Here is a 13,847-nt window from a genome sequence, read left to right on the forward strand (position 1 = left end):
TTCTATTTTACGAGTATTATTCTTATTAGTAATAAATTGAAATAGAAAACTATTCAAAGACAATTGTTTCCACTTTTTGAGAAACTAATACATTTGAGCTATGTCACAAAGCGAAGGCGCGGCAAAGAGTAATCAATTTGTTATTTCTAAATGTATTGGTTGAAATAGGTGTTTTCAACTCTCGTAAACCGTTCGTTGCCGATACGCACGATGAAAAGGGAAAATTATATAGGAATACATAGTGTCCCAGTTTTATCGCTTTTTAAAACGCGATACCATGAATATTTTATCGACGATACCGGTGAACTGTTACGTTCAAAATTAACTTTCCCCTGGTAAAATAAAGGCAAGGCCGCCAGTGCGTGTAAGCCGGTTATGTATTCGACGTTTATTGTCCGAACAATTTCGATTGATTGCACCGCAAAGTAGCTTCGTAATGAGATAAACATATCATTGTTTCATTGGCATTGATTGTCGAAATCGTTGACACAAATGGACAAGATTTCAGTAATTGCGGTGCAAATGTAAGAGACAAACGAACGTTTCCTCCTGTGGAAGGGTGACGAATTGCTTTTGGTATAATTTTCTCGCCCCCGCACTTCCCTATTAATTAACCTGACGATTTAACTTGTCCATGCATCTGTGTCAAACATCGGTTTACAGAGCGAGACACGTAAAATACGAGGACGAAACTATTTTTGTGAATATTAAAGATATAAACCTAGAGATTTTAATCAAAATAAAAATGAAATGGAAAAAGCAATTATTCGATTTAATTTGTTTTTTGTGTATGAAAATATCAATCAGGTTTCAAGCTCACTTACCTCCTTTTTTTTAAATAGAATAGCATGTTTTAATCGGTTACATTTACTGAAAGTGTCTAACAAATACTTCATCTAACATTTTATATTATAAGGCACATATGCAAATGAGGTTACAGGTTGGTAATAAAATAACTATAAAATGAAAGTAGCAAAGAACCTTCTATTTTTACTAATCGAATAGTGTTTTATCCTAGTAATCTTTGTTGTTATGTTGAGCCTCTGTGTCAAACATATAATTGTAACTTGTAAGCTCATTTTTTTATTGCTGTATCTTCTTAAGACGCCATTAGAAGGTCAACATCTCCATTTCATCCTAACAATTAAATCTTTAAAAAGTATTTAGTGGTCTTGATACCTTCTTGACGAAAGTTTTCACGAATTAAAAAATACAAAGTAAACCAAACGATTAAGTCCGTAAAACATTCAATACGGACAATGTTTATTGAGAAATTCAAATGTTATGCTTTGCGTATCTCACCCTGTACATGTATACAGTCAAGCATGTAATTATTCTACGCGATAAATTGGCATTTGTTTACGTGTAAAGCCATCGCTCTCCCCCGTATTTAATCGAATATTAAGACAGAAAACATTCGACGTTTATTTAACCGGTTCATTTAGTCCGGTTCTTCCGGTACAACGGCGCCCCGTTGATTTCAATAATTACGAGGAGAAGCCATTGAGGCTTGCAGCTTTGGCAATTAGTACTTCCCATGTTGTCGAGCGATTACAAAATTTACGAGGGACAAATGGGCGAAACTTTCCGACGATATGCAAACTACGGCCTTGTTTAACCCATGTTTTTAGGCGTAACTTATCGCTTGAAATAAAATGAGCAATTATCTTGTCAATAACAACGAAAGTTCCTGTAAAATAGAACATTGTTATTCGTTAAAATATTGTTCACACGTTGTTGGCCAATCATAATTATGCTCGTACATAAACTTGTGCCATTATTATTAAAATATGTAATTTATGTTATACGTATAAGTAGTTGTTACAGTATTATCTAAATTGTTGCGTAGTATCTTATTGAAATAAGCAAAGATCTTTTAACGTTTTATGTTTTCTTCTATTTGGGGAAAATATTCTGTTTTTACGTATAACTTATAATACAACTTACAATGTACAAAATACTAAGTTTTATGCAAAATTATTGGAATTCATTTACTCCGAAAATATCTATGTAAAAAGATAGTAAACACGTATAAAACTTATAAAAATGTATGCAATTACAATATTGTTTTAACAAATGGATTCGATCTGATTCACGCACAAAAGAAAAACTATGACTCGTGGTTTGATGTCTGCGAGAAACTTGTGATAGGAAAAACATTAGTTCTTCCCATACGGGGTTCCAATCTCGCGGCAGTGGCGCGAACGAATTGACCCGTAAATTTTGAACGTGCCATACACGGGCGAAAAAATAGTATTCGAATCGTGTGTTGTTAAAGGTCCGTGAGAAAACGAAAAAAGAAAGAATGTCGCCCGTCAAATTCGTGTTGGCACAGTGAAAATTGATTTGAGCGCGATTTTTCAACGAACGTCCGAATCTGTTTCCACGAAACTGACAGAAAAATAAGAACATCTTCGAAATCATGGTTTCTTCGAATTTTATGTTAACTGCGAAAATTTTTGGCTGATTATCCTCGAAATATTTGATTGAAAATACTTTTCCTGTAAATGTTTGCTACTTTTGAATTTAAAGAGTGTTTCAAGAATGTTAGATAAAAATTTAGGTACAGGTTCTACGTGTTAAAAAAAAAGAAAAAGAAGTTGATATAATTGTTTTTGATAATAAATTTACTTATAAATTCATGTTTGTATGAACCTTTTTCTTGCCTTTAATATATACAACGTGTATCTATATAGATAGGAATATTCCTGTCGACTATTTTTTAAAAACTCTATACATATATTTCAACATGGCGATATGTTGAAGTTTCTATAAGAAAACACGATGTTTCTTCCACTTTGATCTCATCATCCACTTCTGGTAGACGTGGCCTTTTTTCTTTTCGTTCAAGCCTATCCGACCTCGTTCCTCGATGCTCTGTCATATAATAATTAAAAGAGCGCTGATTAAAGGCAGAAGACTAACGAGGCGTTCAGCTTATCTTATTTTCTCACATTTCTTTCCTTTTTGTACGCAGAATGAAGCTGTGGTGGAGTTTGGCGCTGGTCGGTGTCGCCCTGTTGATGATCATCGTCACCACCAGAGCGGAATCTGATCTATGGGAGGAAGATGACAAGGAGGTTCTTGTACGAACTGTTCGTGGCACCAAAGAACGAGGTATACATTAAGTTTAATTAAGAATCTATATATACGTCACGTTGAAATAAGGTGAAATTCATTCTGGAGATACATCTTTTTAACATAATAAATTAAAAATGAGAAGAGGGAGAATCGAGGCTCCTCCAATTTCTTTATTTCTGATTTCGATTGAACTCCGGATTGGGAAGAAGAAAATTTAATAATATATATTAGTCTAATATATCCCAAACCAATAACATTTAAATAAATTAGATAAGTAAATTAAATTGAGTAATATTAATTAAATCAAATCTAGCCCAAACCAATACCAATTCAAAATATGCATGAACTTTATATACGCATAGCTTTTGAAATAATGATCGTCGCGTCGTGAAATCAGTGTCCCCTCTTCAAAAGTCATATTTTACAAAAAAAAAAAAAAAGTGGAGGGTGAACAAGCTTTTTTCGGCTTTGATCATTCAAATACAACTTGGTTTTCTGGCCAAGATTTATTTACGTTCTTCGAAAAGTCTTCATTAAAAGTTCCTTTGTAAGATTGAGTTTTAGAAGATCAACGGATAGAATTGAAATCTTGCAAGTTCCGCGTAGGGTCCGTGTTACTTTCGTCAAGAGATGAAGAAACTTAATATCTGTTAAGTGTTTACAAGGTGTTCGAGTCAGGCTGTTTGTTCGCAGAAAGGTCGGTGGTGTAGTATCATGGCGTCGGTAACCGGGTCCCCTTTAAATTTCGCTTCCACATGGAAAGAAGTCACGTCCACTGTGTATGCACATAGTTACTCTTTGAAACCTCCTCGCAGGTGTTTTATCTTCAGAAAAGCTCAGAGTTCGTTACCAAGTAAACATTTTGGGTTAGATGGTGTCGGCTGTGTTTGTTAGAATTAGATCGTCTTTACCGAACTTTACATATTTAGACGGTTGTATAAGTACAAAATAGAAGATTGTATTATACACAATAACTTACATCAAAATTGAAAGCTGTGGTAACAGTATTATCCTTAGGTACCTAAATAATCACTCAAGTACATAGGGTATCTTAAGTATTAAGTATGTATATATGTTTTAGGTTAAGATATTCAGGAACGTTGAATATTTTAGCCTTTTCAAACTTTTGATATCTACTTTAAATATAATATTTCAGATGGTTTCGGATCTTCAATATTTAAGAATCCATATACTTATTACACTTGCTCTAGTATTCACATACATACTCAAAAATGTTTAGTATATATATTTGAGTACCGTTTTAGATTTCATGCCATAATCTCAGCCACTAAATGTCTATATTATACTCTATGCTCTTAATTTCTCAAGTAAATACATTCTTCCACCAACATAACCTCCAAATTCTTATCATTCAGGTGACCTGTAAACTCCCTCCACAAGTTCTTATCCTCGACATCTCTACGAACCAACAAAAAAAAATCAATCCTCAACTGACAGTAGTAAACAAAGCAGAAAAGAAACTGAAGATAACGCGACACATTGGCGAGGTCGATCGAGTGTATAGTATATCAAGAAAAGACGGTCCTCGGTGCAGATTGAGCGGTGGTATCGCGAACCCTGGCTTGCGGAATGAAAAGCCTCTTTTGTCTCTATGCAGCTCTTTCTCTCATCTTTCGGGCTTCCTCTCCCGCGGCCAGGACTGGGAATACAATTGAAATATCATCCAGTGGCGCGCACCGTTTCATTGTCGACTAAGATCATTTAGTCTTAGAAATTTATTCGGTCCAGGATCGTGCTTCCGAAAGGTCACAGGCGCGGGCGTGAGAGAGGGAAGCAAGGGCTTTTCTTCGAGTTCCTTTTCAGAGCGGAACAAGTCGCCGAAAGAAGGGCAACGCTGAAATTCCAACTTCGAGGATCACATTGAATTACAGGTCGAGCTACGAAACGCGCGCTATGGCTTTTAGTTGCTGCAAGTTTCTACTCGCACGTTTTCCATCCTCGTCTCCAACTCGGTAATTTCACTCTACCGAGTTCTTGCTTGTTCTAGGGGTGCAGGAAGTTGTATCAGAGATTCGACGTTAGAAAAAATAGTATGAAGGTTGTAGTTTTATAGTAGCGTCTATTTTTGTTCAATAATGAGAAGAAAAAATTTTAAATATTGTTTCTTCTATTTTTGGTTATGGTTAAGTTTCCTTTTTATTTTCTTTTCGGATTATAGTTCATTTTATATTTTATATTTCAAGCTTAGGATGATTGTATAAAAGTTATTGTATATTAACAATAAATATGACTATTTCAAACTTCGGTTTAATTTTTAAGATACAGATTAGTATTTCAAAGTTTTTTTACTAGATTTTGAAATGTTATAGATTATAGAGAAAAAAATGAAATGATGTTTACACATCTTGAAGCCTGAAACATTTCCTTGAAAATAGAAATTGAAACCGAAAATAATTATAAGTATTCCATGGAGAAACAGCTACAATTGCGAAAGTGTCAATCTGCCTAGGGCAATATATTGAATGGTCATTGAGAAAAAGGCTAAACTCTTATGTGGTAATTAAGTGCCGCCCTGTTTATTCGGAAATTTCTCTGTCCACTTGATCGGTCGTGCCTCCAATTATCTCTATTGACGTTTTGCATCTGTTGACGCAGCATCCGGTAGCACTTCGTCGTGCAGATACGTGAAGGGTCAATGGTCGGAATGCGACTCGAAAACCAACACACGGTCCCGCACACTGAACCTTAAAAAGGGAGACAAGTCCTGCGAGCAGACCAAGACCATCCAAAAAAAGTGTAAAAAAGGTATGCCACTTTTATTCATTATTCGTTTCCACTTTTGGCAACCCTCGTTCTTTAGTTCATTCTTGATTTAATCTTTTTGAAGTTTATGTGATTAGTAGACTGCGGATTTTTTTAATACTATATGCATTTTATGTATTTTTGTACTTTTAAATCTCCCATAAATACATAAATATTTACATATTAGTAAATTGCAAAAATTGGAAAAATATTGTTCGTTAATTAAGATGTTCTGAAAAATTACAAAATTATAATAAAATGTGATGTTTGACAAAGTAACAACACTGAACAGCATCCTATTTGACAGTGCTTATTTTATTCATCAAAAGGATTTTCGCAAATTTTTTTTATCAAAGATTAAAAGAAATCCAAGCAAATGGAATGACTAATAAAGAAGAGAAAACTCTATAATCAGAATCAGTTCTTTGTTACTTTCTCATCAAAGAACATTAACACGCACTATCCCATTCCGAATTCTCTCATATATAATTCATAAAATTCCAGAAAAAGGCTATTTGATAAATCTGATAAGGGTATTTAACCGTGACATGTTTGTATTTCGCTGATTATAAACAATGCACGACGTGTCTTTCGCTAATTAATACACACTTTAATTTGGAGACACGAACGAGGTTGAATAGTTCTTTACATAGAACGAGAGTTAATGGACCTGACTAATTAGCGAGAATCCCAGGAACGTCTTAATTAATTGAACGGAACGAAGAAGGACGCTTCTAGTTTATCGATAATTTCGGGCAACGGTGCACAATCCCTGTGATAAAGGCATGCTAAAATGGCCATGTTTCTGTGCGTAATCACTGTCATAATTATGTTAGTTAAATTTGAAACCAGTCTGAAAATTTATATGCAAGTTACGAGATATTTAGTAAATAAAATTAATGTTAAAAATGGTTCTAATGAATATATATTTAGGTTCATATATATATTTCGTATAGTATAAAAATAAAAAGTGTAATATAAATATTTCGTATGATATAGTATATTTAAAAGGTATATATATATGTGTGTGTGTAGAAGGTTCTTACTTTACATACAACTCGAATATGTTTGCGACCAACTGTATATCAGAATGAATGAAATGAGAAGAATTGAAAGAAAAATACATTGTGGCTAAAAGCTCGTTAAAGCAGCGCTATCAAACGTAGACTGGTCACGTTCAACGTACATAAACCGACGTGGAACTTTTTAATTTAATGGACGCCGCTCCGTTCCCCCGCGTCTTTTCAATCGAGTTAAATGTGACATTTTGAGTCTAATCTACCGCAATGGCCGCACAGATATTTCGATTTCGCGCGACGACCATTTGCTTAAAGGACGCCACTTTGGGAAACTAAATTAAAATAATTTGCCACGAATGTCAGATTCCCAGATCGATGCTTTCAATGCGCACAATGAATAAAGTGTTACCATCTGTTAGAAATTTCTAAAACAAAAACGAATAGCGAATTTAGTAGTATTTCAATAGAAGTAATTTTTCATAAAACTGAATAAAATATTGGTAAAAAATAAAAAAGAGAATCTATGGTCGTTGTCGTGTTGTAACATGAGATGTGCACCGTTGTCGCCTTAACTTGTATCGTGAGTGAATAATGGAGTTTATGGCGTTGTGATTATCTCTGTGCGGCGGGGAATATAGCTTGCCGGTACGAAAAGGGCACGTGGAGCGGATGTGTGAATCAGCTGATGACGAGAGTGGACAATTTGAAGGCAAACAGTGACGCCTCCTGCGAGAAGACGCGCCGGCTGACCAAAAGGTGTAAACCGGAGACCAACACTAAAAAATCTCCTAAAGGTATTTTTCTTGCCGTTCTTCCTCAAATATAAGTATTCTAATTAAATATGATCCTGAAAAATTCATTAACTATAATCGTTTAATATGATAATTGTCCATAAAGAAACAATGGACAAAATAGGTAATTTTTTTTTAAATTAGCAATGTACAATTCTAAAATAACTAAATATCTATTCTGAAGACATATTTCTACAAATCTATTGAAATCTACATTGATTTTAGTAATCGTAATAGATATTTCATCTCATTTCTTATCTCTGTTGTTTAATGGATATCGATTATATCCGTAATGTTAAAATAACTGCAAAATATCGTTCAAAATAATTTGAGTATACACCAGACGTACTATACTTTCGAACACAACCAGCAATAGCACCAAAAAAAAGATAATTTGTTATTGATATAATGCAACGAAGCGAAAAAGATGTTCCTTGAAATTTTATTAAAAGATGCAACAACCCTATTGTTCGAAGTTCAGAGTTCTGCAATGGTGCGTAGTTGTACTCTCAAGATCGACACTGGTGTCACGATTCACGATACCTCGCTTCGTCGAGCATGCTTGACGATGGCATTGACAGAGTTAAAGATAGCTTATTGAAGCTTTTTCATGCGGTCACGATCAGACAATAGCAGCAATAAATGTTCCGTCTAAACGTTTGAATAGGGAGGACATACGTCCAAGAAGAACATTTTGTTCATTGTAATGATCCTTTTTCTCAATGAATTTTCTTTTATGAATGTATTCTTTTTACTAGATCATAAAACATTCATACGAATAATGTATCAGGTAAGTACATTAACGTGATTAACGCAGTTAATCAATATCTCATTGTTCTAAATCGTGACCCGTAATAACTGAACTCATTCAGTTTTGTAAGTTACGGATTTATTATCGGCAATCGATAATAACAAATAAATCACACGTGTACATATTTTAAAAATATCATAACTCAAACAATTTTTTTTAGCAAGAAGCTATTTGAAAGCTTACAAAAAGATATTTACTAAGTTTGCAAATACGTAATATTGGCAAAAAGAATAAGAATTCTAGAAAACAATGGTTAAATTATTATCTTCGTAATTTTCCACTTTCAGTCCTTAATATCTATAAATATTTGGAAATTACGATTTATAATTTTAATGAAATTTTAATTGTTTTAGGAGACCGAGCAAGCAAGAAGTCGGGTAAGCAGTAAACAGAAAAAATCGTCGATCATACAAAATGGTGCGCGGCGATCTGTTTCGACAACAGGCAACGAAAACACAATCTTGTCTTTTCCATGTGAAACTCTAATTTTCAAACAAATACTATTTAGCGTGAGCGTATGAAATGAAAGGGACGAAGAAACGGAAACGTTCTGTATTTTATAGTACTGGCAGTGATTGTAATTGAAAAAAAGAAATTTCTTAAATACGATCTGTAAATCTGACTTTCGAACGTTTTCGAATGTTGCTGTCGGTACAAGCTCGATCGTCGGTAATAATTATCGATCGTATATGTCGGCTGTTTTCAGAATTACTTCCATTATATGTGGCCAAATATTATTAATCACTATGCGAATATGCAGTAAACCGCATAGTTGCATTCAATATTGTTCTTCTTAACAGTTCTGCCGACTCTGTAATTGCTGTGTACCAATTTACATGTGAATATTACGGATCTTGTCCTCGATACAGTAGCATAATGAAGTCATTAACATTCCTTATTATTCCTTATTATAATAATATTCTTTTGTAATTCTTTTACTTGGTTTCCATTTTTTAATTGTCGAGTCTTTAAATATAATAAGTAATTCAATGATTAGCCGTAAATATAAGTGATAAAATAGTTGATTGTTACTTCTTTTAAGAAAATCATCTTTCTTTTTTTATATTTTTTATTACAATTATTAGACTATGCTACTATACCGATGATGAAACGTTCCAAGATATAGTAATTGTATAGCAATACGCTATGGTAAACCTCTAGTTTCAAGAATTAACACGAAACTACTGCCGTTGAGATTCTTCGCGAAATATATTCTTGCTAGAATATACATCTCGTTACGAACCCATTCGATTTTTCAGCGTTATATGATTATCGATCATAGCGTGCTAGAAATCCCCAGTTAGAAGTAGTTTATCTTTTTTTTCAGTATGCGTCGAAAGATTAAAGGATCGAAGGATTGAAGGAACAAAATAATAAACTCTATGTTTTTAAAATGCCCATTAACTTTGTCTTCCTCTAAAGAATAAACGATCTCGCTATTGACGCAAATGTTCAATTCATTGAATCCGCTAGAAGTCTTTTCCGCACACATTCTTACGCGTAATGTGTTTTAAGCTGACTCTCTGTTCGGTTTATTTTTTCATTGACAATATTTATACTTAAAACCAGGTACAATGTTTGTGGACAAAGATTATATCTTCTCAACTATCGCATAGATAATATACAGTGTTCGATGTTAACTATGTCTTATACATCCAAAGGTTTCCAAACTTCGCGGACGTTTTTATTTTTATTAGGACATAATCGAGGTTACAACGCAATTCGTAAATTTAATTATAGTAATGATAAAAGAAAAGAACCTACTCTTTTGTAAGGAAAGAAATTATAATTAAAAATAAATAAATATTTCTCGTAATTGTTGAAATGAAATAATTTGGAAAGTGTTATTTAAAAACTGCCGCGTCCTTAAGTTTGGGAATCAGCGACGTACGTAATAAGCACGATTTAATAATTATTACCATTCTCCGATATGTACTAATGATTCTTCTCGACAAGACGTAAACCTTGCATAAAATGAAACGTCGATATATACAGTCGTTATATGTGTCTCGTATTATCTCTGAATGGAAAAACTTAATAATAACGAAAGCCAAATGAGCATGAAAATCAAATTAACATAATGCAAAGTCTCAGGCATCTCGTAGATCCGGGGGCTAATTAAATTAATTAGAACTCGTCTCTACGAGGTGTTCCATTGAAACTATAGAAATCAAACCTTTCCCCCTCCCGAATACAAGATTGTATTTGTTTTTAAGTCTAGATGTATACAAAACAAGAGGAAAATTCGACAAAGTCAAGTCAGCTGATTCAGGTAATGATGCTGGATATATACGGCGTATCTGTATAAAAAGAAAAGTAAAAAGAACAACTCTGCGAACATGCGCACTATACGGATCGATCGTATTGATCGGTATCAATGATCGTAGATTAGACTACATATGTACATCATATCATCATTATGCATAAAAAAAAGAAAAGATAAAAAAACGAATCTATCGATAGAGTAAGATAGCATTACGTTCTATGGTTTCTTCTAATTAACTACCATTAAACGTCTACTAAAACGTAATTAAATAATAACATGCTTGACCTCTATTTGTGTGGAACTCGATGGGAGTTCTTCGTGTTTTAAACGCATTGTAACATAGCATAATAACGATAGAAGGTACGCTAACGATTAGAGATTAAAATTGTTCTTAAAACGCGAGTGAAGTATCATGGCGAGAGGAAGCGTTAATTGCTTTTTCAAATTTCGATCCATCATTGTACTTGCAACATAATCAAAAGTCTTTCCAATTTTGTGTTATTGAATTGTTTGATTATGCCATTCGAAGTTTTTTAAATCATTCATAGTATTCACGTTAATAGATTAAACATGTTTAGCGAATTTGAAACCAAATAATAAAACCGGAGAAGAAATTCTGTTCTCGGTATCTTTCTATATAGTAGTTGCGGACGAGTTTAAATCAGATCAAAACAAAGCGAGAAATATTAGTCGATTAAGGAGGGCATGTTCGAAAGAAAGATGTCTTCAATAGGAAGTTCAGGTTTTAGTTGCCTAGGCCCTAGGCAATCGAATCAAATTCATATTTCTTAAATCAAATATCTCGTAGCTCGTGGGAAATCGTCGTCAGTAATTTATTTACAAGCTGACGTTATAACTGAACGCAAAAATTGTATAATGTATCTACTTACTTATTAAATAATTGTGTAACCGTTACACATGTAATAAAAATCCAATGTTGTCAATAAAAACTAAATATTATATACAAAACTGTTGATGAAACTCTTGATTTTCAGTCAAAGCAAATTGATTTGAATTTTTAATAAGTGAAATACATATAATTCATGCATGTTTTATGTAAAGACAAGCATTTTTTATTTATATGAAAACCATATAAAAAATACAAAAGTTCAAAGATAATGATACAATTGCCATTGCATAAAAAACGTTAAAAAATTGGACGGATACAGATCTTAATTTCTTCAATATAATTATACAATCTTCTTTCGCAAATACTTTGTTTCTTTTCTTTCATGTTGTGTCATGAAATATATCTAAATTTAACACAGAATTTAAAAATTATTGCTTACTTTGTTATACGTATCATTCTTTAAATGAATGTTTATACGTTTAGAAGTTATCTTAGTGAAGAAGAAAATATTTTACGAATTTTCATGACACAAATCGTCATTAAAGAGAAAGAATTTGAATGGACGGAGATTCGTTAAAATTCCTTACTCTATGTATAAAAAGGTAACGTATAAAAGACACATGGAATTACATTTATAAGGCACATAACTACATTATCCTAAGGTAGAAAACTGATGTTGCCTGCATGTACTGTCAAAGCAATTTTTTTAAGGTATGCTTGTGAAGAATTTTCAGATCTGAAGTGTTACTCTGAAATATATAGTAAACACATACTTATATGGTAAAATAAATTCTAATTTAATCTAAATTCTTTTCTAATACGAAACAGATCCGTAACATGATGTGAAAACATATAGTGATATCTATCTAATTTTACGCCATAGAAACTGAAAGTTTTCGAGAATACGCCTTTTCTTCCCATTCTCGATCAGATGGCAACGGTGCGTGCCGTAGCTTACAAATACGTGAACCGTATCTTAGTAAAATTATTATTACACAGACAACCAAAAGGGTTAAACAAGTGGATGCTGGCCAAAAAATATGCAGTCCCATATTTTCTACTTAAATGATTTTTTAAAAGTATAGTTTTACCTTGTGTACCTTCTGTTTTACCTTTGTACACTTGCTACTTTCCAACTTTGGCTATTACAGTAGATCAGTTTATATGATTGTAAAACAATTGTGATGTTCTTAATTTAATACTAATACTCTTGAGAGCTTGTAAACTTTTGTATACACATAAATCAAGACTAATGTCTAATTAAATTTCACTCTCACGTTTTTGCATCTCCATATATTCTTGTGTTTGTGGTGCGGTTCCATATGGTTTTGGATTGTGATATTGTAAAACTTCTTGTTTATCTTGTGTCACAAGACGTCCTGGTTCTATCTCACTTAAGTCCAAAGGTGGTGTTTTATGAGGTAACACAGTCCACAATGGTTGAATCCACCTATTTCCTAATTACATAAAAAGAAGGAGAAAATTATAAGATCATTTGTAAATGAATGATGAATAAAATATCTTATAAAAGTTACCTGTATGAGGACTTTGCCAATAATTTCTATGACGGGAGCACCAACAAAATCCAATGTTCAAAATGCATAGGAATGCAAATATGAAGGAACAGATAGTGACAGTGACATAAAATGGAGTAAAATCACCATATTCGTGCTTCACAAAGTATGGATTCTTCAGGTAATCCTCTCGCTCGTCTAAAATGGACATTTTATAAATTTTAGACTGAGATTCTTCTGAAAAAACAAAGATAATTTTCCCTTCAATGCTTAAACTTACACCAAAATTTTTAAAATCAATAATTAAAAAGTTGATTGAGAAGAATAAACAAATATTCTTAATCATATAATAATTATCACTCAACATTTAAAAAATATATAATAAATAGTCAATTAACAAAATAAATACATGTCTTCTAAGAGATTTAAAAAATGTATATTTCAAGAACTGAATAATGTCTTACATTTTTATAATACAAAAACTCCATTTTTTTGTAGATGCAATCTCGCGTCACTCACTTAAAGTAATGAAGGCGTGGCGTAAGATCAACATTACGAAATTAGAGTTACTTTAAAGTGTGTGTATACTGTTTACCATTACCATTATTGATTATATTGTATTTGAAATAATAACTATGCCAAAAATTATAGTAATACTGATTTATCCTCAAAGAAATATGTAGCCAGTTCATAAAAAAAGAAATTAGGGAACCTCAATTTGAATAAATGAGAATAACATCAATATTATATAA

General features: G+C 32.8%; 3 protein-coding genes and 1 long non-coding RNA gene across 9 annotated transcripts in view; 1 reads left to right on the plus strand and 3 right to left on the minus strand.

Annotated features, from left to right (window-relative positions):
* Positions 1-11,700, plus strand: part of LOC122569264 — a 41,825-nt gene extending 30,125 nt beyond the window's left edge. For both annotated transcript variants that reach the window (XM_043730048.1, XM_043730049.1), the window contains exons 2-5: positions 2,978-3,117; positions 5,698-5,847; positions 7,502-7,657; positions 8,819-11,700. In XM_043730048.1, coding sequence (XP_043585983.1) covers positions 2,979-3,117; positions 5,698-5,847; positions 7,502-7,657; positions 8,819-8,853 — 480 coding nt within the window. In that variant the 5' untranslated portion in view covers position 2,978 and the 3' untranslated portion in view covers positions 8,854-11,700. The remainder of the gene's footprint in view (positions 1-2,977; positions 3,118-5,697; positions 5,848-7,501; positions 7,658-8,818) is intronic.
* LOC122569265 overlaps positions 1-13,847 on the minus strand; it is a 35,877-nt gene that overhangs the window by 21,756 nt on the left and 274 nt on the right. For 3 of the 5 annotated variants that reach the window (XM_043730054.1, XM_043730050.1, XM_043730051.1), the window contains 2 exons: positions 13,117-13,332; positions 12,859-13,038 (listed from right to left, as the gene is read on the minus strand). In XM_043730054.1, coding sequence (XP_043585989.1) covers positions 12,859-13,038; positions 13,117-13,306 — 370 coding nt within the window. In that variant the 5' untranslated portion in view covers positions 13,307-13,332. Of the gene's footprint in view, positions 1-11,540; positions 12,331-12,830; positions 13,039-13,116; positions 13,333-13,847 lie in introns of those variants that run through there. The other 2 variants (XM_043730053.1, XM_043730052.1) reach the window with 2 other exon arrangements.
* LOC122569270 lies at positions 2,645-3,087 on the minus strand. Its single transcript, XR_006317389.1, has 2 exons — positions 2,955-3,087; positions 2,645-2,877 (listed from the first exon to the last, which is right to left on the minus strand). It is a non-coding gene; the product is annotated as an uncharacterized LOC122569270 (long non-coding RNA).
* On the minus strand, positions 12,358-12,641 carry LOC122569268. Its single transcript, XM_043730058.1, has one exon. The coding sequence runs from the start codon at positions 12,631-12,633 to the stop codon at positions 12,454-12,456; it is 180 nt and encodes a 59-aa protein (XP_043585993.1). The 5' UTR covers positions 12,634-12,641; the 3' UTR covers positions 12,358-12,453.

This window comes from Bombus pyrosoma, linkage group LG7 (assembly GCF_014825855.1).
Source record: "Bombus pyrosoma isolate SC7728 linkage group LG7, ASM1482585v1, whole genome shotgun sequence".
NCBI classification, from domain to species: Eukaryota; Metazoa; Arthropoda; class Insecta; order Hymenoptera; family Apidae; genus Bombus; species Bombus pyrosoma.

Excerpts from the sequence above, each read along its gene's own strand:
- LOC122569268 (XM_043730058.1), bottom strand. The coding sequence starts at position 12,633 with ATGGGACTGCATATTTTTTGGCCAGCATCCACTTGTTTAACCCTTTTG.